This window comes from Seriola aureovittata, chromosome 2 (assembly GCF_021018895.1).
Source record: "Seriola aureovittata isolate HTS-2021-v1 ecotype China chromosome 2, ASM2101889v1, whole genome shotgun sequence".
Lineage (NCBI taxonomy): Eukaryota > Metazoa > Chordata > Actinopteri > Carangiformes > Carangidae > Seriola > Seriola aureovittata.
Window position 1 is genome coordinate 11086669 of NC_079365.1, and position 27094 is coordinate 11113762.

General features: G+C 40.5%; 1 protein-coding gene across 3 annotated transcripts in view; it reads right to left on the reverse strand.

The window, feature by feature from the left end:
* Positions 1-4203: 4203 nt before the first annotated feature.
* LOC130187031 (MICOS complex subunit mic25a-like) overlaps positions 4204-27094 on the reverse strand; it is a 53085-nt gene continuing 30194 nt past the window's right edge. For all 3 annotated transcript variants that reach the window (XM_056404458.1, XM_056404467.1, XM_056404474.1), the window contains 2 exons: positions 19313-19448; positions 4204-4505 (listed from right to left, as the gene is read on the reverse strand). In XM_056404458.1, the coding sequence (XP_056260433.1) occupies positions 4482-4505; positions 19313-19448 (160 nt within the window). In that variant the 3' untranslated portion in view covers positions 4204-4481. The remainder of the gene's footprint in view (positions 4506-19312; positions 19449-27094) is intronic.

Below are 27094 nucleotides of genomic sequence, written 5' to 3' on the forward strand. Positions count from 1 at the left end.
TCAAGTCACGTGCTGTGACAGCCCGAGTTTCACTCGAGACACTTGGGTCAGGTCCCCTGCTGCTTCTGGTTATCTCTCTTAAGTCCTACCACCCTTTGTGTTCTTTCTCTCTCCGTCTGTCTTTGTGTGTGGATGCTGGATTAAACAGAAAGTGGCTCTCCCAGGGGGTCAAATGGAAACAGAATACCCAGTGCAGCTAACATCAAGGATTAACTGACGAGGACTTGTTTCAACTTCATATAATCAAAGAAAACTCGAAGCAAAAATGTTTTAAGACTTAAAATGGCTGCAGATGTAGCAGGTCGAGTTTGTGGTTTGGTGGCAGATGTTCATACTTATAACAGGAAAAACACTGATATTTGTTGCGCAGATGTTAGCATCTGTCCTGCGGGGTGAAAGAGCAGGAGCTTCAACAGAGCACAGAGACACAAGAAATTGATTTGTGCTACACAGTCTCTTTTACATCCACCAGGTTTTTTTTTTTTGTCAGCTGAGAGCAGTGAATCAACAGTTTTCTTTTCTTTCAGAGTGTACCTTCAGCTGTCAAAGACAAAACACATATGGTGACATCACTGAGCATGGCCAGAAAATTAAACAGCACTGCATTGAGAGAGGGGAATCTGGGGCAATGTGGGACTTTTTTTGAACTGTGTGTGCAAAGAAGTGGATCGGAGTTGACTGGAAGGCAAACAACTGACCCACATGTGACCAAGTGCTGATGAAGTCAACAAGATAACTGTGTCAGCCACTTGGTATACAACTTGAGGGGTCGGTCACCGAAATCACACAAACACAAACACACACAAGCATATAAAACAAAAACATTTTCCCAAGTACTAGTGTTTTGTAACCAAGTCAGTTGTTTTGGATTGATTTATCCAAGTGTGTAGATATCAGCTCTGAGAATTCATCCGAGGCTTGCTGTGAAGTGCTGTGCATAGTGCCTGTCATCACCCGTGGGTCAGTGGACTAGTGTGAAACCATTAATAGCAATGTGAATCACGTCACCCACGTGCGTGCATGCATGCATGTGCGTCCTTGTGTGCTTGCACGATGCAGACAAACAAGGGACCCACTCATAGAAAAACTGCTGTGTAGTGCGACTACATTGCTGAAAAAAAAAAAAAAAGGTTTTGTTCCCCAAGTTGCACACATCTGTACTGACTGGTGAAGCTGCGATTGGGCAACTAATAGACCTTCCACGCTTTAACACATCTTCTAAACCAATCTTCAAAAACACTCACCTCTCAAGTTCCTGTTTCCCCGTCTTCTTCCTCTTTCCTCCATGCTGAGGCTCCATCCATCCTGCTGCTTCACTGAGCTGGGTGTGTTTATGTGTATGTTTGGAGACTGTAGTGGGGGGTCTAATTCAATTCACCAGCAGCCAGTTCCAGTTCACATTAACGCAGTTTAATAAAAGACTATTCAATTAGCTGGAGAGCTCCATATGAGTGTGTGTGCTGCGTGCAGAAACAGAGACTGTCAGTGATGGAGCCACACACTCCAATTAGGCTCACTGTCGACTTCTCACACATACATTGGCAAGTTGGCTGAGGGAGGAGAGAAGAAAAGAGGAGAGGGGAAACAGCGGAGGACAGACAAAAGGGTAAAAGACTCCAGCAGTGGGTGAACTGGAGGAAGAAGCAGGGACATGTGTGTTTGCATTTACTACTTTATCTGACTGTATGTGAATTCTACAAGTGTCTAACTTTACTTGAATTGATCCCCATTAAGTCTTTACAAAGGGCAGCAGTTTGTCAAAGTCTGACGCTGCCTCTCATTTGCTGACACCCCTTCAGCTGAATGAGAAAGAACAGCTGACAAGAGCTGAACAAAGGAGACGGTGCAGAGCTGCTAAAACATATAACATCAGGCTCTGTGGATGATTGTCAAACTTGTCTCCAGCTCAAGCTACAGAATGTCTGTGAGGTTAAAGCTCTGGCATCAACTCAAGGAATCGCTTTTCAGACAAACACCTGTACTTAAGCAGGTGGAAAAAAAGCAAGACAATTACTGTATGTTGGCTGCAGAGTGAGCATTACGGAAACACCCCCTCCAACAAAACACACACACACACATACACACACACGCTCTGCGTTATGCGCATTTTCTGCAAGCCGTTGTAGTCAACTGGGCCCAGTAATTGTCAAGGACTGGAAATCAATAGTGGCGCATTGAAAGGCGTGAGCAGCCATCTTCTAACCTCGCTCCATGCAGCTGTCTCCCCCAATCAAAGCTGGGCTAGTTACCATGGCAACCTCAATCCCATGCCTTTCACAGTAATAAGGTGGGAAAAGAAAGGCATGGCACTGAAGGTGTGGGGTTGACATGGAGCTGGAGGAGAAGGAGGGAGTGAAAAATAAATCAAGTTCTTAAGAGATGCTGTAAAAAAAAAAAAAAAAAAAAAGAATTACAGGCACTGAGAGTTTCAGCTGTGACGCATGCTCTATGATAAGACACATTCAAATCGAACAAACCACAGCTTCCTTAAAAAAAACAAAAAAAAACTAACATCACCCCTCCATCAAGATTGTGTTTATCTCATTTTGTCACCAAACCACGTTCAAAACATCTCATAAAGCCCAGTCTTCCAGTTTTTTCACCCATTGTGCTCTCTTATCCGATATATTGGTGAAATATCCCTGATATTTCTGTAATTCAGCCAATTTAATTAAAGGGGGTGGGTTTCTAATAAAAGCCAAATGGCAGATAGCGGTGCCTGGGCTTTTCAGGAGCTTGTTTAATCAGAGAATTGTTGAATGGGAGAAGGCAATAACAGAGTGAATAGAGGCTGGTATTTGTAAAGAAATGTCACGGAGAGAGGAGGGATATGAGAGTCACTGGCTAAAACCTCTAATATGGCTCTGGCTTTAATATAGGTAATATGTGCATCATGTCTGTTGGGTTGGAGCTTCCTAATCCCTGGTGAGGAAGCAGAGTTTGTAGTTGCTGGTGTTCACTGACTCACAAAACTGGACTGGCCGACACACACTCTTCTAAATCAATTTCTTTATCTTTTCATTGGTCTCTGCCTTTCACTTTACTTGATTTCTATAATAGAGCATATATTGTATGGATTGGTCAATGGCACTGTGCACGTTACGTGCTGATCGATGCCATGGTGGCAAGTGGGAGTGAAACTGTGATCAATAGATCACTCCTCACAGCTATCATTAACAAATACACTCTACTACATTCACATTGACTGCCACTTGTGTGGATGTGGATTTATATCCAGGCACAAGTATGTGGGCATATTATAAGGCCATTAATATTCTCAGTGTGTCTGCTGTGTGATTGTGTGTATGTGTGCAATATGTGTGTATGTATGTGTGTCTGTGTGTTTATGCGATAACAAGCCTCTGTCATTCCGAGGGTGGCCAACCATGTCCATATATAAGTGGAAATGCATCTTAACTGAGTCCCTCACACACACACAGGGAGAGGGTTAAGTGTGAGTGTGTGTGTGTCTACAGAGTAGTGCTGTGAGCTGTAGCTCTGTGTGCTGACCTTCAGGGTTATCTGGAAGGCTCCTCCACACCTTGCTGGTAGCACCAACCCCTGCTGTCACCATGGAAACACAGCTAGCAGGGACAATATGTGGCCTGTCCAGTGTGTTGCTCATAAGCACGCATTCACGCAAGCACCTTTACGTGACGACATGATTATACCATAGACTGTAGGTTCGTACACGGGTTCACTATACAGACAGACACACACACACACACATATTAATACATGCACACTTCACTATTCATCTGTCGTCCACTTCATTTATCCCTCATTTCCTTCACTTTCCTTTCCCTTCTCTCTCTCTCTCTTAATGAAACCATGAGCACGACACACAATCAAGCCCCTGGGCCTGCACAGCATTGTCAGAAGGGTGCACACGACCCCATTTTCAGTAGTGGAAGCATTATTAGCGTGCCGTGACAAGAGACAGTCATCCACCACTGCAACACACACACACACACACACACACACACACACACAGACACACACACACAGACACACACAGACACACACACACACACACACACAGACACACACAGACACACACACACACACACACACACACACACACACACACACACACACACACACACACACACACACACACACACACACACACACACACACACACACACACACACACACACACACACACACATAAAGACACACACATAAAGACACAACCTGCAGTCTCATCACCACCAGATCACTGGGATTTATTTCAGCAGCAGCAGGGGTGTGCCGGCGCAACTTGACAATAAATCAACACATCATACATTCTGGAGTGACAAGTCAAGATAATACACTCAAAAACCAAGAAGGGTGGTGAGTGCGAAAGAGGAGGTGGTTATTCAGTGATGGTGGCTAAATAAATGGATGGACAGATGGATAGGAGAAGGACAGGAGGCAAGAAATGGATGGATCTGATGTGCCTTCTGCTTCTTCAGCTCCTGCTTCCTTTGGGTTTCTCAGCCATGATTCGTCGGCGAGCTCTGAAAAAGGAAGGAGAGACACAAGGAGAGGGAAGGGTAGAAAAGAAGAGAAAGTGTCAAATTATAAATTTACATTACTAGAACCCAAGAGGAAACTCACAAAAGTCAGCCTGTATCATGTGAAATCCAGTCTCTCATGCAAAAACACAGCAGCCAAGGAGTCACACTGCACATGGCCAAAAATAAAGAGAAAGTACCACCTCTAAATATCTCAATATCACTTTGAGAAAGCTAAGAACTTAACCTATTTTCCTGAAACTTAACCTAGACTACTGACAGCAAAGTACAGTCAATGCTGTCTTGTGTCTTGTCTTGACTGTACAGGTAGCTAGCTGTCCAGCTAAATCGTTCTCCTAGTAGAATTAGATGTCTGGAGTAGATAATTAAAATTAATATCTGTTTAATATTACTGACTTAAATTGCAATTATGTAACTTACAACATGCCCAGAGAGAGACTGCTTTATTTTTAGTAAAAACATGCTACAGGCAACCAAGGTTGAAAGCAGATAACTCCAGTTCTACAAACCCCAATAACCTGAAGCCACAGGTTTGAGTTTGAGTTTCTTTGAGGCTCTTTCTCTGATTTTGGGAGATGATCCTCACTCACTTGGATACAGGACTCATTTGTCAGGAACTTCCTTTGAGAACAGGAACCAATTTAATTTGAAATGACCAGGTTTTTGATGGGGACTAGCATCTTGCACTTAATCAACTAACTGGACAACATTTTAATTTATCTGTAGTGTAAGACATAGAAACATTATGTATACACACCAAGGCACATTGAACCCTCTCCCCTGGAAGTGTTTGGCCTGTAGCTAATACAACTGCCGCTTAGAGACAGACAGACAGACAGACAGACAGACAGACAGACAGACAGACAGACAGACAGACAGACAGACAGACAGACAGACAGACAGACAGACAGACAGACAGACAGACAGACAGACACGTTAAGCTCTAATCCAATGAATCACAGTAACTGCGGTGTAGGTCTGACGTGGTTTATTGGTTGAATAGACCAACACGTGAGATATTTTGGCCACACTCATAAACTGACCACAGTGATTTTTTTGTGAAATTGCTGTGCAACAGCAACAACTGCAACAGAACAAAATAAAATTCAAATAAACTTGTCTACCAAAAACAACCTTTGAGCAAGGCACTTAAACTACAATTACTTAAAATCCAAGAGCTTGTAACTGCCTTATACTTGCTTATCAGTGCTCTGCACTGTTGCATACGTGGCAGTTGTGAAGGATGAAGGTAAAGAGTTGAAAGAACCTTATTTAATTTATCAATCCATGCAAAATATGGGAGGACTGGAGGGGGCTGAGGTGGTGTGCGTCGGGTGTGTATTTGTATTTAATGCACTGACTGGAGCAGTTGGTTTCATTGAAGCTCCTCATCCAGCCAGACAATCATCTACAATCTGCAGAACCCCTCTTTCATTATTGTTCTAGTCACACAAACACTGCACTGTAACAATGTGATTTAACTTTTTACTTCTACATGTTTGTAATATTGACAATCGACAATGTTATAGGTTGTCCTACTGCATTTGTTGTATTGCATATATTATACTGGATAAAAATCAAGTGTCTGTCAGAGCAAAGAAAGGCTCTGCATGAGGCTCAGACCAATTTTTGGACAGTTTCCTTCAGGAATTTGCTACCATAGACCTAAAATAAGGTCAAACAGATAAAGAATGGTTAATCTCATCAACCATCTAATTATTTAACACAACTCACTGTACAGCTACGTGAATGAGAAGGTAGCATTGCTGTGATGCTAGCCTTTTACTGCTTGGTCTCCTGGCTTGTCTCATTCTCTGTATATCAATTGCTGGAAGAAATGATTAATATACTGACACTAATCTTGTGCGCTAACAAAGAAGTTAAATCATAGTTAATATGTAGGACATGACTGTTAATGTAAGACCATTACTTGTCACTGGCTCAAAAACAAAAACACAATGACATGCACTGGCATGTGACCACAGCAGATTGTTCTGAGGACTTAACAGACAACTGGTTTCTTACTGGGTTCTAACTTTGGGTGACAGAATTTCATTCTAAAACACAATAAATTCACAAAAAAAAAAAATCCTTCTACTTGCTCACTCTTCTTTGAAAGTTAACAAATAAATAAAAGCTTACGTTAGGATAAGATTAAAAGGAGAGAAAAAAATAGCTCCTGTAGAGCAGCCTTGCACATTTAATGTTTGTGTATCAAAATACTTCTGAAGTGACTTGGCAAGGTTTTAAAATGAGATAAAATTATTAAGGATGGTTTCTGTGTGCTGATGTTTTAGAGAGCTAGTCTACTATAAGGTACAACTAAACACCTCTTTGTCAATACACACACAAACACACAGTCACAGAAAGAGACACAGGGCAACCTAGGGTTAGTGAAGCATTAGCTTGTGGCTGCTGGGTGGGCTAGTTGGCATGCTAACTACCTCAGCGCTCGGCTGGCAGGCAGATATGCTGGCGGGCAGGTTAGCTGTTCACTTGCCAAGTGCATCCGAGGGCATCGCAGCCTGCGCCACTGAATTGGAGATGAGCGGCAAATGTGACAAGAGGATTTCGCTTTGCTGTTCCACTCACGTCCTGAGATATAAAGGGGGACAGTGTGTGTCTGTGTACATGCATGAAAATGCGCTATTTGTGTGAAAGTGGCTCTGTTTGTGTGTGCAGGGAGTTTATGCACGTTTGTATGTGTATATGCTTGCATGTGTGAGTGTGTGGCGGCAGTGTGTGTTAGTACTGCCACACTCATATACAGCAGTGTGATGGGACATTACGCCTCATGCATAGTGTATGAAGTAGTTCCTGAATTTCAAACTGACCCCTAGCACCTCCCACAGTACACACAGTTCAATTTGGTGCCCCAGGCCCAAATTTGGACTGCCGCCATCCACACTTGGATAATTCAAAGACAGGAAAAGCTTTTTATGCACATCACCTTGGGCAGGGAGGGCAGCCAAATACTCTAGCTCTAGGTCTACACTGAATTTAAGACTTACACTCAGTTGCCAGTTTATAAGGTACACCAAGTTAAAGCTAATGCAGTTTAATCCATTTGCTCTGCAATAAATCCCAGATGAAGATCATAATCTTGTACTATTTCTGGTCATTTTAGACTATTTGTCAAATCCAGTCATTATATAGCAGTAATTTTATTTTGAGGTCTAAAATAGCCACAATGTAATTTGCTGTTCTCTCTTATTTTCGCTTTCTCAATCTATTGACATTAGTTGAAACTCATTTTTACACCCTGTTGGTTCAAAAAGTGCAAAGTTGAACCAGCAACTGCACTTCATTATCACTGACTCTTGCTGAGATGGAAAAGTGTCTGTGGAGATTAGATTTGAAACACACGAAAACACTGACTCGCACACACAAATACAGACACACAAACACATGTTTTCTTCCACTTGTCAGTTTCCATCCAATTAGAGAGCAATATGAGGAGTAGATACCAGATAGAGCAACAGTGTACACTCGTGGGGGGGATGCTCACACCCATGGTCATAAGCTAATGGGCAACATACAGGCAGCAGCCCAACATGTAAACACACATCTGCACCACATATAATAAGATGCTCACTCACGCACATACACACAAACACACTAGACTCGCTCACTTGCCTTTTCTCTGTGAAAAACAAAAATAATAGACAAGTAGAAAATCAATAACTGTCTTCTCTGCTCAGTGCTAACAGCACTCAGTTCTCTCCCTCTCTCTGGAGGGAAGGAGACAGTTGCCAGGCAGGACTGTCAATCAGACACTCACAGAGTGGCCGTGGCTATGGCTGCTTTATAAACACACAGCCATCCACTGATTACACAGTCAGTAAGACAGCCAGACAGTCAATTAGTCAGCCAGTTGAGGAAGCCTCTTAGTCACTCAGTTAGTGGGTTGGTAATGTGCACAAGACAGGTCTAAACTGCTCATTCAGTCAGTCTGTATGTTGGTCAGTCAGTCGGTTGTTTGGGTAGTGAGGTGCACTGACTGACTGGACTATTGATTTAGTCAGATAGTTGTTTAGTTAGTTAAGTTGCTAAACAGAATAATCAGTCACTCAGGCTGTAAATCATCAGCTAAACAGTCATTGATTCAACATCAGCCACTAATGTGATTTGATGAAAACTCAGTTGATAATTAGTTTGATATAAACATGTTTTAAAGGATGAGCAGATAATTAAAGGGCAAAATTTCTCAGTAGGTTTAATCAAGTGGCAAACTTATATGTATTTTACAGTGCAATTTGTTTTATTACCATCCATCAACTTATGAATCTTTTTAGCCTCGGTGGCCGTCTGTCAGCCTACCACTTTTGACCAGACCGAAATATCTCGACAACTATTAGATGGATTACCATGAAATATTGTGCAGCCATTCACCAAGAGGATGAGAGCTGATGACTTTGGTCATCCCCTGAATTTTTGGCTAGACCACAACAGTTGGACCAGCCCCATAAATATGAATGTCTGTTGCTGAGTGAGTGCTGAAGTTATACCATTGGTCCGCTTGTAGTGTTGGAGTTTCCACATTGGTCGCTTTGCACCTTCAAAATGAATTGGTACAAATACTTTCTATTACATCATTAGGCAGTGTTACGCTATAAAGACTACAGGGGGCAAGTATTTGATACTCAACAGATTTTGGGTGGAGTATCAGTTTAGAGTTAAATAGGAACCATCCCAGGCCTCCTACATGCCTCTAAATCCCCAGTCTGACTCGAGGTGAGGACCTTTGATACAGGTCATCCCCCTCACTCTCTCCATACATTTCCTGTCTCTTTCCACTGGTAACTTTTGAATAAAAAATGTTTCAATCATGTGGGATATTGTATTTTTATTTAATTTAACATGTCTTGTCTTGTTCTTTTCTGTAGTGAACACAAATACATTTTACTTTTCAGTGGCATATTCAGGGATCCCTGCATTCCTATCAACATAATGTCATGGTGATATTGCTTAATGTAGTTACATTAATCATTATTTTTGCACACATACATAACATTGTCTCACTCTGGATAAGCAGGAGAAATAATAATATTCCTTAAAAATGACCAAAAAGGAAGCCATTCCTTTAACACAAATCTTAACATACCTGTACACATAAACTGCAGACCAAATGAACTCATGTCAGACAGATTGAGCAGCTTCCACATCTAACAATATGATGATTAAGATGTTAATGACAGTTCCATTCACGGAGTAAAAGAGCACCTCAGTCGTCACCTAGCAAGTCCCTTTGTCATAATTTACCCCAACACCTTATCTGCAGCCAAATTAAGTGAGACTTATGGCAGCTCAAAGCAGACAGCAGGAAACTGATCACATATAACAGAGAAAGTGTGCAGCGTGGAGGAGATGTTCAGCTGGATGCTGATGGAGTGTTGTATAGATTTGAAAGAGAGAGAGAAAGAATGAGTGTTGGAGGAAGGGGGAGAAGGACATGAGAGAGAACAGCTAATCTTTATGTGGCCTCTGCCTTCGCAGGGTGGTCGCCTTGGAAATGATGGATGTGAAGCAGAGCTCAGATGGAAGGAGGGAAAGAGAGAGACGTAAAGAGACAAAAATATGTGAGCTAGTATGTGTGTGCACGCCATATATGAGTACAAAATATTCTCACACATATGCGTATGTCAATGGTTTTTTTCACCTTACCATAGCAAAATAATGGTATGAAATGAATATATAAAGCAATCTAAATGATAACGGTCATTTACAGAACAAAAATGGCAGAGAGAAAAATATGGACATTGTGTTTGTATTAGTACAATTTTACAGTGAGTAGCAATCACACATAAGCTATAATCAGTGTAGCAGTAGTAGCTAGTATTCTATAAAAATGATATTAATGACAGGGATGGATATTACAATATACAACTGTCTGGGTGTGTGTATATATGGTTGTGTGTGTGCGCATGTGTTGAAGGGCCAGATTGCTGCTGAATAGAGTGGCTCTGTTATCAGATTAGAGTTAGCAGGCAGGCCAAGGCTCACAGTGGGGCTCACCACCTGCCACTACTGATAGACACACACACACACACACACACACACACACACACACACACACACACACACACACACACACACACACACACACACACACACACACACACACACACACACACACACACACACACACACACACACACACACACACTAAAATTTGACATTTTTTTGATTGACAGTGCCTACTCCTCTCTTCTCCTTTCTTCCTTCAATACTTTCTGCCATTCCCTCAATCCTCCCGCTGACAGAACCTCTCCACTTCTCTCCATTCATCCTCTCTACATTCCTTCCATCATTCAGTCATCCCTACTGTATCTCTCTCTTACAGTTTTCTATTAACCCTTCCTCACTGACAGACCCTCCTTAGCCTTTTTCTGCCCCGTTTTCCTCTCTTTCATCACTTTCCATCCATTCCCCCATTGACAGGCACCGTCTTTTCTTCTTACATCCCTGCTACAAAGACTCATCCTGTTTTTTTCTCTTTATAGCTGGAAATGGCAGAATTCCTCCTCTCCCTATCAATCAACTTCTACACCTGGACAAACTGAACAGGTTTGAATAAGACGTCTTGATTTTTTGTTGATGGGATTTGCTATGTTCAGAGGGCAGGGAAATAACAGAGTATTTTTCATGGGTGGCAGTCTAAACATTTTATTAGGACTGAATGTTGAACGTGGGTGACTTTGTGGTTAATAGTGGTTTGTGTGGAAAATGTCAACTAAAATCTTTTGAAGAAGCTGAATAGCTGCTCAGATACTGACAGACATACACATACACAGACATGCAACACACACAAACACACACATGACACAACTGATGGAAGTGACATTAAGAGAGAAAAAAGCCCACAGCACTTAAACATGTGAGGACCCATCTGTAAACCCACATACTCCAGACTCCTCACCCATAGACTCTTCACTCCAGACGCACACTCATACAAAACCAGCATTATATTCTTTTTTTTTCCTTAAATCTATGTTTCTTTATACTCTGTTCCTAAAACTCAGAGGGCCTTGAAAGGAGCTCAAGGTGAGACTGTAGACACACTTAACACTCTTGACCATCACTGATGCATAATGCAATCCCTATCTCCGAATTCTAATGCTGACCATCATAACTGCAGTGAGAGTTTACTGGGGTCACAACTAACAATTAGTTTACCTTTAATTAATGTATCTTTTAACTGTAAAATGTGGGAAAATTAGCTTTGTAGTTGGCAGTACTTAAAAAATCTGAAAGCGGATAAAACTATTTTTTAAGGCCTGAATGATATTGTTTTTTCCACTTTGAAACAGAGGTATCTGTAAAATAGGCAACCTATATATTAATGAGAACTTTGCTTCATTTGCACAGGTACAGTTTATAATATCACTGCAGTTTTTTCAGATATTTACAAATTCGAGACTATGTCAGGAAGCATATGCCCAATTTTCAAATTTTGGATGAGCATGAGTCCCTGGAGGCAATAAATAAATTTGATCCTGTTACTCGCAGGAGGGTTTTCTTTTTCTCTTTTTTTTTTTTTTTTTTTTAATCAGATCCTATATAAAAGAACTCAGCATGACTTAAACAGGCGTAGGCGGACAATCTGAATGTAGAACTAAAAGATGATATCTGGGATGAATGTTTAAAGAGCATACATGATTGTTCGGTCATATAATTATATCAGACATACCCCTATACAGTTTGTAGCGTTACACAGACTCTATTACTCCAAGGAAAAGTAACACAGCTCTTTTACTCATGTTTCTCCAGTTTGTAATCTATGTAAGTGTATTATCAGTAATTTAACACATTATTTTTGGTCATGCAGTAAACTTTACATGTATTGGATTAGCATCTTTCATTGTTTTTCAGAGGCTTTTGAGAAGCACTGGGAACCTGATCTCCTCATAGTGTTTCTTGGAGACAACTAACTCCAAACAAAAGTTAGTTAAAAGAAAAAATGGCTGTTTTGTTTGAAATCGTGATCGAAAGAAAGATCATCTTGTGAATGTGGAAATTGGACTCTGTATGACGATTGTAGTTGGGAGAAATGGCAAACACTATATCTGTAGAGACTGAGATTTTATAATGAAGATAAAGGAGGTGTGTTTTAAAAGACCTGTACTAGATTTTTTCAGGGTAAGGATTAATGTGTTGTGTCCAATGTAAAGCAATTTGCCATGTGTTCATTTACTTTGTATATATACAAAACTGCTTTGCACTTAATTATAACTGTGGGGATATTGTTACTACAAAGGATTTATTGTGTTTCTCTTTTGTTTGTTTATATTCAAGCTATGTTCTCAAAAAATAATTTACATGTATACAGTCCATGTATTCATTTTCTATCAATCATCAAATCAATTAATTGAGTAATCACTCCTGCACTAGAACATACCTTAACCTTAACCAAACCTTACTTGTCCCTTAAATCCAGCCTGAGCCATCATACAGCTCCATGAAAAAGTGAGCACCAGCCAAAACGTCCTGACTCTGGCACTGTGAAATGCAAATTGGATAAAAGCCCAAAAACACAAACACATGCTCTCTAGTGTCCCCTGACTGCAGCATCTTCTACTCAACAGTAACTATTTCCATGGTCACTATGTTGTTAACTTCACCTTGAAACTAGCCAGAAGCATACTGTACATAATATTCCAAATAGTTTAAGAATATCTTTCTCTTTGTTAATCTCATTTGCTGATGGCAGGCACATGAACACTTGCTTATCCCACCAGCTGTATTTACATCCTGACAGGACATTTCTAAGAGCTGCTGTGTACAAACAGTAGGGTTTTTAATTGCTATGTGCAAACACAGGTTTTTACTTCACCACATCATAGGTTGTTCCAGCTGTGAATGTAATCCTTGGTGCCTTCACGGACAGACAACTTTTTTGTGGGTTTGTGCTTCTCTAACCTTCCTTCAGATTCGTACTCGTCTCTGTTTTGGCACAGTTTTCTGCTTCTGCTTACCTGTTCTGCTTACAACACCTTCTTTTACAAGCCTTACACAGGGCAAAGGTCTTTAAAACTCTTAACAATGTCACAGATATCACTGATGTATACAACGTCATGTGTGACAGTGATTACTGCCATTTAATTTAAACCACAGATGTAAGCCTCTTGTCACTCCACACTGTCCAGCTTATAGGCTGCGATTGTCTGGATCAAAAAAAGGTGTGAAATGAGACGATTTCCGTGGGATGGTAGCGAAGTGAAATATCCCTTTCCAATACAGCGAAGCAGGTCGGGCCATTTTATGACTAATAGGATAATCATTAACATGCAAATCTTGTTGTACTTTCAAAATCTACCCATCAATATCCACATCAGCAAGAGGTGCAGCCACTGTTTCAGAGTGGTGTTGATTTAATCCATGTTTTTTTTTTCGGTATTTCTATTATTTGCATCCTCATTTCCTGCACTTGTTAAAAGCTGTAATTGAGACAGATTTCTGATTACCTTTAAAAATAGAATCATGTACGCATTTACAAAAGCACCTGTTCCACATACTTTGTTGTTATAGCAATGCTCCACAAAGCCAGGGCAATCAGGGGAAACACAGAGTGGCACTTAACCAACCAGTGTTGCTCCAATGCCATTGGCCCCTGCTGATGGTATTAAATGGCACAGCACTAGCATTAGCATTCTGCAAATGGTTGGCACTAGAGGCTTGGAGTATTGTGGAGGAATGGGTTGTGGGGGTGATGCTTAAAGCAAGTGGTGGTTTGAGAAGTGTTTGTTATTGAAGGTGACTTTGAGGATGGCTGTGTTTTGTTTCACTGAGAAGGAGGTTAAAAGAGAGGACAGGCGATGAAAGGTAAAGGGGGCAAACACACATACATGCAACCACACAGTGGGATGAGTATGAAAGCTTCCAATGACAATGACCATATAGTGGTAATGTATACAATACTGCCTAACATCACACCAAAGAGCCAAAGAGAGACAAAACCCACAAAGCTTCATGATAATGCTGGGCCTTGGTGAGCTGACATTTACCCTGCATCCAACACACACGCATGCACACGCACGCACACGCGCACACACACTCACACTCACACACACTTAAGGTCCCATATGCATGACAATAGCCTATGACCAGAGACACTGACAGGAGAGAGACAGGGGAGTGATAGCAGAGAGGAGGTGCGAGGCCATATCCTGAAGAGACTGTCTTTAATGGATGGCTGAGGGAAGAACATGTGAAAAATGTGCATATATATATGTATATATACTGTGTGTGTGTGTGTGTGTGTGTGTGTGTGTGTGTGTATGTGTGTATGCCTGAATCAACATTAAAACATAAAAGAACTTTTGAGTGACACATAAGGAAGGCTGTGCTACTGTAGATAGTGAGTTGGATGGACTTCAAGCGGGAGACAGAGAAAGTGAGATAGATACTCTGGTGATGTTCAGATCAGGACACTGGCTGAAAAAAGACAGATAAGCAGCGCGGTGGTTGCATTGGCAGATTGATTGACAAACACAGACAAGCGGATGGCATGTAACAGATATATACAGTAGAGTTTACATAAATAAACTCCTGGAAAGCCATAAACGCCAATGGCAGCTGGGTGGAAGTGACAGAACTGACAGACCCCGGACAAGACAGTAGGGGCCTGCTACTGTGCAATTCATGCACACAAAGTTTAACTTAAGCTTAAACTAGGTATCCTGTGTATATGTGTAGTTATATTGAGACAATGAACTTAAAATTGACTGGAGAATATGGAAAATACCAGAAAACTGAGGAAGAGAGTTAGGGCTTCAGGCAAATAGATGATATTTGATAGACGTCAAGCTTCATGTACAGAGAGAGACAAAAGAGAGAAAGATAAATTTATATTCAAGAAAAGCGTGAACCATAAGTTATCAACTTCAGACAAAGATTAATTTTGGGGGGAAAATACAGCATTCTCCCTTTAATCGCAGGGAAGAATGCGTCTGCTTTAGAAAATCCTTACAAGCACATACAGATAACAAAAGAACAGAGCTTTTAAGCTGTCGGGAGGTTTTCACCAGGCTAAAAGCTTTTTCGTCTATTTAGTAGTCATGTTATTGTTGCACAAAGCTGAAAATGTTGTGTCTTTTCTAACTTGCTCACTATTTCATCTGCCCATGAACAGCCAGTTTATTCAGCGTGTTAGTTTAAACAAAATTGACCTCTTTCTCTCTGTAAAGTGCTTCTTTTTTGGAGTATTATTTCTGTCCTCCAATGTGGAAGAGAAGTGGCCTTACAAAATTAAGGAGGTCATCTATGTCGGCCTGAGCTACAGTAATGGAATTCAAAAAATATTTGTTCCTAAAAGATCCATCATAAAAAAAAATAAAAAAAATCTCATGTTACTTTAAAGCATTTAGATGGTAAACTGTTTATTATCTGGCCAGTTGTTTTAATAATATTTTCTGACTACAATGAATCAAAACATGTGGCATTTTGCTATGTCATTCTTCACTTTCCATGTGCAATACAGACAACAGATGAGCTCATGCTAGATGAATGTAATTACCTCCTTGACATAAATGATCAAACCTTCTGTTCCACTTTTGGAACAAGCACAGAGGCACCCATGTTGAGCGAAAGGTAAAACCTCCATTATTAAACAGTCTCAACCTTAACAAAATGCTTCCTCCGGGGTCTACAGAACATAATACTTCATAATGAAATATGATGCACTGCTCTCTCTCTCATGACTACATGTGCAGTGCGTATTGCTCCCTGTTGACCCTTAACCACCTGCAGCAATTCTAAAACTTTTCCTAGTTAAACTCTTGTCCAAGTGCTCTTCTTTGCCAAGCTGCTGGCTCTGTCAGATCCATTTATAGACAGGCAGACTGGACAGCTGCCTGCGTGTCCAGAGGGGTCTTGGGACTGCCCACTCATTTCTTTTCATTAAGTCTGACTGATTGGGAGCCTCTGGTGGCACCGTTACTCGTCTCCCCTCTCTTTCTGACCCAGTCTCAGTCATTCCAAGGTGCTATTTGAATATCCACATTTTTAACCTGCATTAGTAAATAATTCCATAAAAACTAAGAAAATCTTAAGTTCTTGACATAAGTCTTGAAAAGCTTTTTTTCCAACTGTATGATTTTACATGTTTACATGTACATTTATGTCACCCATCTTCTTTTTCTCTGTGGCTTCTTTATGCCCTGCTACTTTCACTGACCCCTCCTGCCTACTCTCATTGGGCTGCACATGATTCTGTCCAATCCTTGCCTCTGGCGTTAAAGATACTGTAAATGAACCGTGAGACCGTAGTAGAATATGGATGCAAGTAATTATAACAGCAAGAGATTCAAGTAAAGTCTGACTGAAGCACTGGGATCAAGGTTTCAGCTCTTAAACTACAGCACAATATTACAATCAGCTGCTGAAGTTCACTAACTGGAAAGGGCTTTTCTGTGAATATGTGCATCTCCTAGCCAAACCTAGCTAAGACCTAACAGAGCTCCATGGCCAGCAGTGCAGATCTGAGCTAATGCACTGGTTAATGCCAGTGATAGAGGTTTTAATATAGGAAGAGGGGTGCATGGAGGATGGGAATTGGAGGGGAAAGAGATGGATCAACAGTGACAGCAGCATGAAAGAGTCGTGGATGAGGAGATAACACACAAGATGCCTGGATAAGTCAGAAAGAAAGAGGTGATATTTGATGGATGTAGTTTAATAAGACACTAAAATATGATTTTTTTTTTATTTTCACACTTTTATATCTTAAATCTAGGAACATTTATATGCCTCTTAAAGTTTGAGCTTGGGACATAGCTCTTCAAAAGTCTTAAAGGTCAACCTGAAAATCCCACCCTCTTCAAAAGAGTAGCGCAGGTCACTCTTCAAAAGCAAGGTTTAATCTCTGTTAGATTATCCCAAGAAAGAAAGGTTAGACAGAAAAGATTTTGGTGATAAAATGCTTCAGATCACGACTTTCCTTCTCCAACCATTTGAAATAAAAAAAAATAAAAAAAGGCCACAACTTTTAGAAATATAGGAGTTCCAGGCAGAAAAAAACATTTTATCATATGAATATAGTTCAAAGATATTTAGTAGTTTGGTGTGCTGTACCAGAAATTGAACAGTAATTCTTATTCTCCCTCTAAAGTCAACCATAGAGCGGCAATGTCTGGAATCCAAACCACTTATGAAAAACTTCCAATTTCTCTTCAGAAGATAGTGTGAGCTCAGAGTCTGACCTGTCTGTCTGTTTTCAGCCCAAAACACTCACCATGTTCGATACAATATCTTTTACTTTTTCATTTATTTGCCCTTTTACTCACTCAGTGCCCCTCCCTTTCTTTCTGTCTCTGACTCTTATTCACACTCACTCTGTCAGGGATATGCCTGATTGAATCGGAATTAAACAAATGCCTCACATTTTACAAAGAGAAAAACAGCTTGCCTCTACTCTGCACTACTACCTGTTCTTTAAAACACTCACAAACTGAATTTATACAGAACATGCTCACCAAACACTGACTCCTTTACAAACAAATATACACTGTTTTTTTCCCCCAAAGGGCACCGTCCCCCTGGCAAATGGATCTTTTGAACCAGTTTAAAAAGAGCGATTGCTTTTATTTTGAGCTTTTGCCTTGCTTTTATCGACTGTTTAAACTGCCAAATTCACCAATTGTTGTTTTGTCTTTTATCTAGTTTGGAGCCATATCAGTGTATTTTGTCACGATAATAATGTGCAAATTGCTCCATTCATTATTGTTTTTTGATGGAGAAATTGGGTAAAATAAGCACTTTGTAGATAAGCGTAGGGTCTGAACACTATTTGCGAAAAGCATCAGCAGAAAGCAGAAGGCATTTCAAAGCACTGAATGCTAAAACTGATTTTAATACACTAATAACGGTGTAATCTTCCTATCAGAAAGTTCCAAAACACAGTCTATGCCTGGTGACTTATAAATCCACTCAATAAGCATGTCTCATTGATTTGGCGTCCTGTTTGAAGTGTCAAAGTAACCAACATGCAGATTACAATTCTCAGAAGTTAACCGATTTGGTATAAGGACTGAAAGGATTATTTGTCTCTTCACCTTTTTGTTCCACTGTCAGACTCACTGTCAAGCTCCTTCCAGGTCTGACTAATTAACTGTTATCCTTCTATGGTTTTAAAAATAAAAGACTGCAAGCAAATTAAAAAATGTATCTTTAAAGGAACGGGAGCTACACAAATACTTTGGCCAAGTGTGTCAATCAAAGGGAATGAGCAAGGAGTGATAATGGCAAAGGAAAAAACAAAGGGAGTGGGAAATTGATTTAAAGTTGGGAAGCACAGTGTTACCTGTGACACACATTCAACATTCACATAAACTGTTTCCCAAAGGTTGAGATTTTATTTGTGGTAGTGGGTGGTGTGTGACTGAGGTAACCAAGGTAATTTTCTGTAGCTACAATTTACAGATCTACCCTAAACGCCTCACATCTATTAGACTATTGGTGGACGCTAGCTGGGCGACTGCTCACAGCGAACCCTCTAGTCCCCGCTCAGTTACTACAGCACACACAACTCAGACGTGTGTGTGGCCAAAAATTAATTTGAAAAGAGTGAAATGAGGTGTACTAATGAAAGATTTACCTAAATTGAATGAGAAACTGAGTGATTTTATCTATCAGTGTGGGTCTTAATCAGAGCCCTACGTATGGGGAAATGCTGACACATATTACAACCTAACCCTCCCACAAAACCAAGCATTCACACAACCATCCTGTCCACAAATACTATTTTCTTCATTCTCTTATGCACACACATACTGTAAATAGCCCTCGCCTACCTTTTTAGCTTGCTGGACACAGGTCATGTACTGTTTGGCCAGGCTGGAGCAGTGCAGGGTCTGCTGTGGATTTTCTCTGTAGCACTGGAGCACCTTGGTCTGAAGTTCAGTGCACACAGACGCAGCCTGCCGGGGTCTAGAAGCAGAGGGTGGAGAGGGGGATCAGTGTGATTATAACACAGCAGTACCAGCCGAAAACATTTGTTATGTGCTCGAATCTCTTGGCTGCAAACATCCTGTTGTTCCTTTGTGACTCAATGGATTGCCTGTTTTAATAGAGCCTCATGTTTTAGAAATTAAAGCAGTAGTTTTGTACCAGGTGTTGCTACCCGTTATTCAGTATTGCCTAAAAATGTCAACAAAAGAGAACTGACTGATTAGTATTCTCCACTGTTGATTCTTTGTCAGATATTGAGCCATACTTCCTTTAATGACATTAAATATTTATGGGACTCTAAAAAAAGGATCACTAGTCCAATTGAAATTTCAACATCAGGTTTGCACAAATAAAAAGACAATAGACCAGAACTGGCTGCTCTAAATCAAGACACAAGGTACAGGTGAGTAAACCTTACTGACTCTTCAAGGTTCAACTGAGTTGAAATTGCAGTAACAGCAGCACCAACAATTTCTGGTTTGTGTCATTAAAGCTTATGATGAGCAAAAGAAAATAAAACACTTGAGATTGTTTGAGGTTTGTTTTAGCTGCAGTTGGAGTAGCTAAGATAGTTTCCAAGGCTTCAAGGTGCAGCCTGTGGAGACACATGAATTATGCATACACAAAGCAGCTTAGGAGTCAAAGTCAAACTTTCCCTTTTCTTTTTATCTTACTCACACAAACAGTACATGTGTGTAGACAAAAGCACACAATCACATCCACACCCACAAAAACACACAGACACACACACACACAGACACACACACACACACACACACACACACACACACACACACACACACACACACACAGGTAGTGAATGCTAATCCTACACGAGGGTAATCCTTGAGTGCTCTGTTGCTTGTGGTAATTTACCTGCTGTTGTGACAGAACTCGTAACTGGGAGGATTGGAATATGGATATGTACACACACATGCAAATGCATACACACAAAGACAGAGACACATAACTTATCATTCACAGTACTGCATCCTGCACAAGATCTCATGTACACATAGCCGACTAGCAACAAAAAAGAACACAACAGAATAAATAGATAAATCAAATAGAATAGAATACAGTAGAATAGAACAGAATAAACACACACACTGGTTCATTCAGCAACTGTTCTGGGGCTTTCTACTATATCATGTGATCTTCATCCACAGTTTGCCCAGTTGTCATGTGATTATATGTTCAAATGTCTTTTTTTAGAGCCCCTAAAGCCATTCTCATTTGTGCAAGTGCAAGAATAAACGTTTAACCTCAAATTTGAGCCAACATGATTAAATAGTTGAAGTGTGAAAAAAAAATCCAGAAACTCCATCTGCTGATGATGATCATGTGTTGTGATTGAAAGCTCCTGAACATCAACATAATGGTACTTATTGAAGGATTACTTTATGAACTGCTGCTTCCAAGGTCAAGAATGAACTTTAAACCCCAAGTAGAATAGAATAGAATAGAATAGAAGAGGGATCCTGTACCTCTCTCTGCTCCCTCTGTGTGACACTTTATTGTCTAAAATTTTGTAGAGTACAAACCTTAGTGAGACATCTCAGACAGCAGAAAGGGTGACTTGTCAATTTCTTTCTTGACATAACTTGATATAAATGTAAATGTATAATGAACTTCATGTTGTTATCCTGCAATGATAATTTCAGGCTGTATACAAGACTGTACTGCGGAAAGAGCCAGAGACACAGAGACAGAATTAGTGTTTGGTTTGATGAGGAATGAGACGCATGGCTTCATTTGACATGATGGGACATGCCTTTTTATTTTGGGAGGCTGACCACCTGAGATTCACACACACACAATGGCTTGTGTGTGTGTGTGTGTGTGTGTGTGTGTGTGTGTGTGTGTGTGTGCGCACGCAGACAAGATAAACTGTACACATGGAAAACTGTGGGAAAATTTCCTCTGCACTGGTGTGTGTCTTGTGTAGTCTCAGTATGTGTGCCCATGTGTGCTTGCGTGTGCAGTGGAGGGTAGAGCGACAGGATTAAATAAATCACTGACGGAGAGAATATTCATGAAAAGGGAAGTGAATGCAGCCAGGGAGAGAGGGAGATGGAGAGGGGGAGAGAGAGAGAGAAAAAGAGGCAGAGAGAGAGAGAGAGAGGGAGAACAAACATGACAGTGACATATTAAATGACAAACAACCCTCAGCTCTCATGGACAAACAGTAACCCATTGTACCTCTGCCATGTCATGTGGTGCCACATCACTTTGTGCTCAGGGTGGCAGATGAATATTAGTTCTCTTTGTGTAATGTTTTGCTAACGGTCAGTCAGATGGGCCACTGATAAGGTCTATATAGTACACACATGTTAACAAGAATAGACAAGTTTTAATCATGTTAAAGCAAGTTGGATACACTCATCTGAGGAGCTGGCTTGAGTTATTATTAAAATATCTAATAATGTTATGATACTGTATATAGGATTTGGGGCTGAATGTCTCTCATTCAAATTAAAAAGGACATTATGTCCACATGAGATTGAAAGGAGAATTTGCCAAGGTAAGCCTTTTAAAACAGATGATTTGCATACACTGAAAACAAAAATGGTGTTGTTGTGTTAGTCAGTTTAAAATCTGTTGGGAAGAGTTTCAATCACATGATTAAAATTATACGACTGGTTGATGTTTGACTTTGCACTCTGACAGCTGGTTGGTATTCTGAATTACTCCCTAAGAGTAGAAGATAACAGCAACAATAGCCCCAAGGTATTAATCCAAGCTCAAGTTAAAAAAAAAAAAAAAAAAAAACTCATTCTTTTCTCAATTCAACAAGAGAAACTTTCTGATAGCAGGAGTGTTTTAATAATGGAATCTGAAGCAGAAAATTGCCTCTGCTAATCTGCACCAACTGCCTCGTTTGACTGAAATTAAAGGTGAGCTCTTATTAGAAAAACATTAGCCGCCCCAGCTAGTTTGATAGCTAACTTTCGCAGGGAGAAGAAGCAAAACAACACTCCAACTGCTTTCTGCATGTGACATTTTGCATAAATACGTGCAGAGTTGGGGGAGAATGATTTAGGCTCAAATCGTTAAAGTTTCTCATTATTTTTTTGTCTCACCTTGGCAGTGTGTGGTTTTTATGAAGAGAGCTCAAGTTCTGCGCTACTGCAAAGCGTGACATTGGGGAATAAAGCAATAAGAAGAAAAAGGAAAGATCGTAAAGGCGTAGCATTTTATTATTCTCTGTGTCTAAAGTTGGTGTTGTTTGTGTTGGTGTTGGTGTGTGTGTGTGTGTGTGTGTGTGTGTGGTGTGTGAATGGTTATTAATGTTTGATGACAAGGATTTGGGTTCCTTTAAAGCAGCAGCCATGGCATTGTACTTTTGGTTTTTAATATTACGCTGAGTGGAGGGGAAGAGAAGAGAGGATCAAAGATGTCATGGCTGGGGTGAGATCAGAAGGAATGACAGCTCCTGCATCTACGTATTGTTAGAGGCTTTGTAAAGCTTTCATGATACTGCCGTAAGGATAACATCCACAACATTATACTTCAGCAGGCAGAAATCTTACTTTAGAATCATATAAAATCAGAACTACAGATTTAGTTCATAAAGCCTGTGAGGGACTGACATAACTCAGTAGCAATGATTATTCTGGTAGTCATAATAATCACTTATCCCACCTTTGCTAAGTGATGCAGGACTGTTAAATGCTAAACTCAAATGTCACAATATGACAACACCCAAAACCTTCACCAAATTTAATCTCAACTCCACTGAAACACTTACAAAGTCTCTGTCCTCAAATGGGAATAGCAATCAAAAACAACTACAAGTTATGGACTGAAGACAGACAGAACTCCGCCCGTATCTTCATACGCTGACAACTGAAGTGCTGAGGGGAGATAGGAATGTAGGAGAACAATTCGCACTCTGTTAGCCCGGCTGATTGATCCCCACCAAACTCACTTTGTGGGAATATATAGAGAGAGAGATGGGAGGGGATAAGGAGAGTGTTTCATTAAAACAGGTGACATGCGGGAACAAGATAAGGTGCACATGTGCACGTGTGTTTGTGTGTGACATCTCATCGCTGATAACTTTTCAATCAGGAGAACTTGCGGTTGGATGACTCACTCGAGTTGTGAGTGACATCGGGTGAGACATGCTCTTTGGAGCGTTTCGCTGCTATCACTTCCCATCACTAGCCTTTTTATCATCAACAATTTCAATTCCAGTTTTGTGTGTAATTTAATTTAAAAGGTCCTTTTCTTTAAACAACTTCACTTTTCTTTTGAAAAAGTGTTGCTTTCAAATCAGTAAAGCACAACAAGTGTAGTGAATAATGTACACACATTATTTTTGCACAATAAAATGCACTGTTATCACATTAATCTCTTCCTTTGCCTGGAGGATACAGTATTACATATGGCCTGCTGCATGTTGCACTGCTTGGCTGAATATATACAGTGTGTCACACTATGGTAGACTACTGTGTTTTAAATGTCCCTCGTCCCTGTTTGAGGTCCTGTTGTCCTTGTAGCAGTGGTAGCAATACACAAAGTTACACATTTTTCCTATTATAATAATAACTGCGATGTCCATGATCAGAGTTGACATGGGATCCACTCCGATCCATTCAGTAATTGCATATAAATACATGGATTGATATCAGGGTAGATACTGACATTTATAAGTCTGATCCACAAACTAATACAGTAACTTTGTCAATTTAATTATAAAAGACTGTATCTCCGCTATCAGTCACATTCATTCAGTGTGTGGGCTGCTGAGTCAGTGTTTACCACTACAGCAATCCCTGGCCTTACCTCACACTTCCTTCCACACAGTGTGGTATGCATAATTTAAATTTAGGAAAAAGCACTGTTATCGGATTGGGAATCAGTATTGGCAGATTCCCCTGAGGTAATGTATCAGAGTCAATATCGGGGGAGAAAAAGTAAAATCAGCCCACCCCTGCATCCTTTTTTACTGTAATGGCAAATAGACTAATTCTGATTCTATTCACATCAACAAAATAAAAACAATGGCTTGATGAAAAGCTGCTGTTAAATGCAGCAATGAAAAATGTAACCCATTAGCCAGTGCTGTCCTGTTAGGAGACACCTGTCTAAGTCTTCACCTGTCAAAGTGCAGAGACCAGTAAACCTGACCTACCTGTGAATGTGATCATTTGCAGGAGTGTGTGTGCGCGTGTGTTTCTTTATATTTTTCTTCTTTATCTCTTTACAGACAGCCAAAGAGGTAGAGTGCGCGAGTGACTGTAGCTTTCTGTCTTATTGGTAAGTCTTTGTTGGACCACAGTGCAGACAGGCCCTGTCTCTAGTAATGACTAGCAGTCTGCTACTTTGGGGGGCACAGAGATCCTCACAGTAAGCTACCTGTCTGTTTCACTAATTGGACACGCTACCCACATACACACAAGAATAGACACACATACAGAATAAAGTAGAAATAACAAACCCACATGAAAGCAGGCTTTTAACCACAAACTGTCAGCATTTACTTCATAGTGAATCCTCACACAGACATCCACCTGAGGTTCACTTAGTTTCTGTCTTTGCTAACACTTTGAGAGTAGCAAGGTTTTTTTTTTTAAGAGGATTAATGGATTTTAACATCTTAAGGTAAGCTCAGCTGCAATGTTGTGGGTCTCTTGGGTGAGGTATTTTTGGGGAATATGGGTAGTCTCATACCCCAAGGCAAGGTTAATGGATGAACTCCTCTAAAATGCCCCATGTTGTTGGGCAAGGCAAGTAGCAAATGGCACCAGATAATGTTTCACCACTCACTATGTCTCCACTTGAGAATAATGTTTTGGAGAGTGTGATCTCTTCAGTGTAGGAAAAAAGGGACAATGTCACAGTGAGCGTCCATCTTGTTGCGTTGTTATCAACAAAATACCCTCCTCAGGTGTAAGAGTCAGCTTTTAGCTTTAACTTGCAAACTATGTAGAGCCGGTCCTGAAATCACAGGTTGGTAATAGCAGCCAAAGTGCGAGTACTGTCAATGTCAATAAACAACTGGAAATGACTAAAAGGAAATCGGAGCTGTGGAGTCCCTTATAACTTATTCAGACCACTGTGCCTGATTTCCATATCCCCAAAAAGGGTTATGGGGCTATGTGGTTTTCCTACACTCCTACCAGCGGCCAGTCATGGTTGCTTTTATCAAATTTGAAACCTCTAATCCTACGCGTCATCTTCTCAACCACTGACTAAGGTGATCTCCGTATAGTCACAGCAATATTGAAGGTGCTCTAAGTCCTCACTCTTGCAGTGCTTATTAGCTACTTATCATTTTGGTTTTGTCATTCTCTGGCTATATTTGTGGCTTCATCAGCCAATGTGCTGGCCTTCATGTGCAACAATACAACTACTACAACCAAAACTATCCAGAGGAAGAAGAGAAAAGAATCCAAATGACACAAGTGCCAGATAGTTTTACTTGAAAGAGAGAAATTATTTTTTCAGCTGACCTTTTAAGCTCAATTAATTTCCTTTTCTTTCTCATGCCTGCTAAGAACATGAAGACAGAAGAAGAAGAAAAAGAGGCTGAGGGCAATAAATACAGGCAGACAAAGTTAAACCATGGGCAGAGACATAACAAGTGACTGAGACAGAAAATGATTCTAGAATTAGTTAAATGAGACAATCAGAGAACACAACTGGAGACAGAGACAAAATCAGAAGAAAAAGACATACTGTAGCTACATAACGCGTTGGACTGTGCTGCAGCCCCCCTACGGCTCCCCCCTCCTTTTAGCAGTGGGTAAATAGAATAATTACTGGGTGGTCAGTGTAGTGTGAAATGACAGTGTGACCATGGCACAATGAAACACTGCCCAAATGCTGACAGAACATGACGAGCACATGACTGCCTGAATACAAAGTGTGCTTGTATGTGTGGCAGAGATAGAAAGTGAAAAGGGAGTGGAAGTTTGTGTGCACACGTGTGTGTGTGTGTGTGTGTGTGTGTGTGTGTGTGTGTGTGTGTGTGTGTGTGTGTGTGTGTGTGTGTGTGTGTGTGTGTGTGTGTGTGTGTGTGTGTGTATGCATGCAGTGAGAAAATAATGGGCAACACATTATGGCAGGACAAAATGCTATTCCTCTGGCAAACTCGTGCTGAATTGATCTTCTAACCTCTTCCTTGCAGCTGTGGACAACAGCAAATCCTTGCTAATGCAACCGTTTGGACAAAATTTGGGACTTGAATTAACTGCTGCTGAATTCAATGGACCAGGTGCATACGTATGGCAGTGTCGAGGATGAGGTCACTGCCCATTAGTGCAAAGCTGGCAAAAAGACCGTATATCTACTTTCTCCTCTTGCTGTTTCTAGGGATGCACTAGACTGACTACATCATAATAATGGCAATAATACATCACTATAGAGAGGAAAATGGCATGCAATAAAATTTCTAGGACAGATTTGAAGGTTGCCTTTAAATGGTAAGGCACTTTAACTTGTTAAACCTTACGATGCAAAGTAACACACTGATGCAACAATGTGTAAACTGACACTGTTTATAACTTCATATCATTTCCCAACTTGCTATGAACAGACATTTTAGTGATGAAGTAGAGAGTTTATTGGGAAATAAATTACGGCTGCAAATAAACAAACCCTTTAATGAACTGAGC